Below are 5111 nucleotides of genomic sequence, written 5' to 3'. Positions count from 1 at the left end.
GTGATTTTTAGTGGTATGGTGAGAACATTCATGGAGCTCTTTCCTTATCATTTCCACGTGCTAAGCCCAAAACGGCGGTAGCTTCGCTAGTATGACACGTGAGCGAGTGATTGACGATGATGGGTAACTAAATGTTTCAACCAGATGAAAGGTCGAAAACACAATTGCTAAGGACAGAGGTGAAACCATGAGTATTGAGTCTACAGCGTGACTGAAGGAATTCTATCTACGTATACGTGTATTTCTGTTCCGGCTGCCAATGATCAACCTGCTAGGCCTCCCTCCAGCCTCTCTTAGTTTGAGATATCGTTAGTTACCCGGCTTCAAAATCACACCAACCCCAATTGCCAACCAACACCATCGCAACCCAGACACATCAAAAAAAAAAAAAACCTCAATGCTCGCCAGTCGCTTTCCCTGTCTCACCAATCCTCCGTTGCGGGCATGTATTCAATTTGCAATAACCAGAAACAAATCTTCAGCCAGCGCGCATCACGAGTCAGAATCCAAAGCTAAAGCTAGCACTGTGTCGGCAAAGGCATGGCGCTTCTGGTGGAGGAAGAAAAAGAGTATAGGAAATAATGATACAACCACTGTGTCGGCAAAGGCATGGGGCCCCTGGTGGGGGAAGAAAAAGAGTATAGGAAATAATGGTACAACCACTGAAAAAACGACCCAGACAAAGAAAGGTGGGTTGATCTGGAAGAAGCTGGTACCAGCACAAGGGCAACGTGATAAGCTACCCACCAGTACTGTCAAGAAGAATTCGGGGACAAATTCGAAGAAAACACCATTGAAGAAGAAGAATGTCCCAATGATTAAGCCCGAATTGGAGGTCCCTGAAAAAGTGTTTGATGAATTAATACAAACACCAATAAATACTCCAGCTTTCGAAATAGACAGTCTAGGAAGACGGTATGAACTGCGATATATTGACTGTAAACCAGCTCCAATGACTGCCAGGTTTGTATTGATCGACCAATCTCTACATATAACAACAAATCAAAACACCACTGACATATATACATCCTCACTCCAGGATCTACCACCCAGAAGCTTCATCTAGCCTCAATAGAAACAAGATTCTCTATCTACCTTCCACAATCCCGAATAGCTTCTTCCCATCTCACGACAGCGTAATTTCGACTCTCTCCCAGATCACCTCTTCAACAATCATATATCCCGTCCCAACCGACACCGCCGAGCCCTTCCCGCAAAGCATTCAAAACCTCCTTCGTATCTATGATGCCACTACAGATAAGGCGCCGACGGCCATAATAACTTCAGGCATAGCAGCGACCACGGCCACTGCAATGGCGATGACCGAGCCAGCCATCAAAGGAATCGGTATCTGGGGCGGCATCTTTGACCTCACAAAGTCCTCCGCGACCTCAACCCGCTGGAACCGGCCTCTCGAACACTGGGAGCACCTCCCGACCAATGCACTCCCGCCAGTCCCGAAATCAACCAATTCCCTCACAATAACCAGAGATGAGTTCAAGGCGCTGCGGCGCCACTACTATCCTAACCCGGAAACGTGGTTGGACCCGTTTGCGAGCCCGTTGGCCTTTTTCATGGGATCAAACGTGGTGTTCTCGCGCATGAATTTGACCGAGGTCATGGGCGAGGGTATACGTCAGCAGATGGTGAAAATGGATAGTTATAGCGAGAGTGACTGGGAGGGGGAGGTGTATATATATCCGCGCATCGACTTGACGTTGCGGACATGGAACTCATTCCCACCGGCGACTAGGAAGGAGGATTTCCCGAAGATTCGGATTGTGGCGCCGGAGAAGGAGGAGGGGGCGGAGGAGAATGGAAATGATGTTGCCTTTGCGCAGGCAGAGAAATTTGGGAATATTGCGAAAAAGGGGCTGGCAAGTTGGTTGAAGTCAAAGCTGAGGTCAACGCCGATGGATACCTCGGCGAGTACGCCGACATTAGGTATGGAATTGGATGAAGAATCGGAGGCCATGAAAGAGGCAGAATTCGAGGCAGAAATGATGGTGAAAGTGGATACATTATCTAAGGAGGATACTGGAGTAGAGGAGGTGAATTTGATGGCACGTTGGATAAAATGGGTGTTTGAAGGGCCGTCGGCAAGAGATTAGACCTCCCTAAATACTGCATGTACTTTTATACAATTCATAGCCATCAGAAATAACTTTAGCGGTTGTTTAAATTTACTGCACAGACCAACTAGAGCTAGCATGGTTCCCGCGATCACTGTCTCTAAAGCTCTTTTTATTATTTTTGGTAACTTTAATGCCTACCAACATCAAGCATGTACATAGCTGACAGCAATTTGATCATACGGTACGTGTATGAAACAAGAACGATATTTAGAAACATCTGATGGTTAGGGTTCATTTGTATTTAGCCACCTAGTATCTATTATTTGTCCAAGCTAGGACTCTTGATGGACTAAAGTACTCATATCGATATTAGTTTAATCACATGTACTTCTAAACCTGAAGGTATAGAAATATCAGTTACCTGATACGTGTCTCTCCTGGTTCCTCTTCGTCACCTTGATTTCGTCACCAACACTGATCGTTTGCCCTATTAATTGCTCATACCCATTAGCACCAACTCTACCCATTAGGTTTTTCCTGACCTCTGAGATACTACTTACCAAATTGCTCACAAAACCCATATTTTCCAAAACAGGGACTATATGGATGCTCAGGGTTGATCCTCCTATCCTTCATCAGTTTCTTGTATACTTGCTTCTCCGGCGGCATCGCCTTCCCCGTCGCATAGTCCACATTGATACTCGTACACCTCGGCGTATTGAAGGTCATATCCAACCTCACTACCTCACCACCACCCCCCTCTTTCCCCACCTCCACCTCCGCCCATAGCTCCTCATCATACGCATCCACCCCAGAACCCATAGTGTCCACGTATATGTTCGGCCTAAATTTCGTGATATCAAAGTCCTCACCCGCACGGTTTGAGACGTCCTTCAAGGAGACGTCTGTCGCGAGAAGAATTGGTGCTACATCGGCGAAGGAAATTCCCTGTGGGTGCTGGGGAGATGGGGTGATTGTGGGGATTGTGGAACGGTGACTGGGCCCGATGTGGACAAGGTGTGCGGGGTAGTTGAGATGGGTGCTGAAGAAGAGGGAGGCTTCAGGGCCCATATCGTAGCCAGTGGTGGATGTATCACAGATGGAGATAGGGTAGGTCTTGGTTCCAGCGGGGAATGTGGGGGTTAGGGGGATGGTGATGGGCGTGCAGGAGGGGGTGGATTTGTGCGTGACGTGAAGGGAGGTGAGGTCATCGGAGAGGGAGGGTTGGAATAGACAGAGCTATGGAGTATTAGTATCAGTAATACTACTACTAATATTATATTTCTAGTTGAAACCAGGGCTAGTAGGGTATAAAAGTAAGACTGAAAGATCATTTGGGATCTGATAAGCTATTAAATATATAGCGCAGGTGATATCATTTCCCAAACGATATCTCAGGATTAATGCCCATAGCTAGACCCCGACCAACTGACTAACCTCCGGGTTATCCTTAACCGTCAAATTGACGACCTTGCCATCCTCGGGCTCCACGCGGATTAGCATAAACGTGCGATCATGTTGTAAGCCATTCGGCGTGATCGTGGCGCTAGATACAGGGATGGGGAGTATTGATTTGATGGGATGGATAAAAAGCTATCAATCCTCAGCTTAGCTATCACCCGCAACACAAAAGCTATTAGAGAAAGTAGAACTTGCCTTATCGATCTTCATGATTGCGATAATTGTTAGTTCGTGAAGGAGGTGAAAGACTTTAAAAAGCGGAGGCACCCTATGGCTAGCCGTGGCAAGCTAGCTCAGGGCTACAAGAGATGTGGGTTAGTTAGCTAGTGTGTGGGGGTTGCCAATGGCGGGGGCGGAGAAACACCTGCCAAGGAATAGGGCTTAGGGTGTTGCTAACTCTGAGGATTGCCGCTTTTGTCGATTAGTACTGCAGAGTGAAGGAGGCTAGGCCCGAGGCGATTTGCTGAGACCGCTTCTCATAGGGAAACCTCAACTCGAGCCATCCATGTAATAACGCTGATCTTATAAACGAGAAGGCTACTGATTACTGGTAGAAAAGGGCGTTATGAGACACCTATTATATCCCCCCCAAGTACTATTCGCATGTCGATAGCTGTCCTCAGTAACCAACTGGATAATAAAAGTATGTATTAGCCGCTAGGTCTGACCTGACATTCTCAACGCCAGATGGCTGCAGAATCTAACCTCTACTGTTACCCGCAGTACACCTTCGAACTCTGCCATAGAAATCACGTCGTCTTATTCATCTCACCACTACAATTCTCTTTCCAGGTAAGTCCGACTCTCATGCCACACCCTCCCCCTTACCCCGCCCCAACCACGTAGTCTAGATTCTCGGATAAACTAAGCATGGCTATTTTCATGGTGACTATGGAGAGGTCGTGGAGATGTAGTTCTGGCCCATCCGTCAACCCCTCCTATCCACCAACTTTTGGCAAACCGAAGGTTCTCAACTGGCACACCGCCCATCAACCCTCTCAATGATCATCTTCGTACCGACGAAAGCAGTTCTACATCAGTTCCAGAAGCGGATCCTTGAAACAACGGCGCTCGCAAGGAATGAAGCATAGCAGCAGCGAGATACATGACAGGATACCTCTGCCCTGTGGGCGTGCATAATGTCGGCTCTCTTCTGTTTGATGTATGACAGTCTGCGCTAATCCTGCCACCTATGTTTGCAGTGTAGTTTAGCTCCCTCATCCTAAGGGACTAGTTTTAAACATGCGTTAGCCACTTCCATAGGAAATGAAACCCTCGCGCGGAGAGTTTATCGGCGCCCTATTCAGCTCAGAAATATGTGCTAGACAGGAACCTCTCTGGACGACACGTATGTGTATCAGTTAGGGGCAGAATTGTGCCGGGACATCCACCACTGGCAAGCCCGCCAAAGGCGTGTGGACTATTAAAGCACTAGATTTTCGACAACTACAAGAGATTCCACCAACATATTTACCTCAATGCTTCATCTAATACGAAAACAAGCTCAGAAACGATGTGATAATAGAAACGGGCAATGCATACTACAGCCACTCAGCAAAAGTATTCGTGATTTAG

The 5111-nt window shown here is 47.3% G+C and overlaps 2 protein-coding genes across 2 annotated transcripts; one reads left to right on the top strand and one right to left on the bottom strand.

The window, feature by feature from the left end:
- Positions 1 to 397: 397 nt before the first annotated feature.
- H6S33_000384 (uncharacterized protein) lies at positions 398 to 2111 on the top strand (the record flags this gene model as incomplete). The annotated part of the gene is made up of 2 exons (XM_044831755.1): positions 398 to 963; positions 1040 to 2111. 2 exons carry the CDS (start codon positions 398 to 400, stop codon positions 2109 to 2111), a joined length of 1638 nt encoding a protein of 545 aa, XP_044699943.1.
- Positions 2112 to 2488: 377 nt separating this feature from the next.
- Positions 2489 to 3578, bottom strand: H6S33_000383 (uncharacterized protein; the record flags this gene model as incomplete). Its single annotated transcript, XM_044831754.1, has 3 exons — positions 2489 to 2562; positions 2636 to 3314; positions 3513 to 3578. The coding sequence occupies 3 exons, from the start codon at positions 3576 to 3578 to the stop codon at positions 2489 to 2491; spliced, it is 819 nt and encodes a 272-aa protein (XP_044699942.1).
- Positions 3579 to 5111: the final 1533 nt, after the last annotated feature.

This window comes from Morchella sextelata (genome assembly GCF_020137385.1).
Source record: "Morchella sextelata strain SCLS chromosome Unknown scls_1, whole genome shotgun sequence".
NCBI classification, from domain to species: Eukaryota; Fungi; Ascomycota; class Pezizomycetes; order Pezizales; family Morchellaceae; genus Morchella; species Morchella sextelata.
This window is presented reverse-complemented; position numbering and strand designations above follow the sequence as displayed.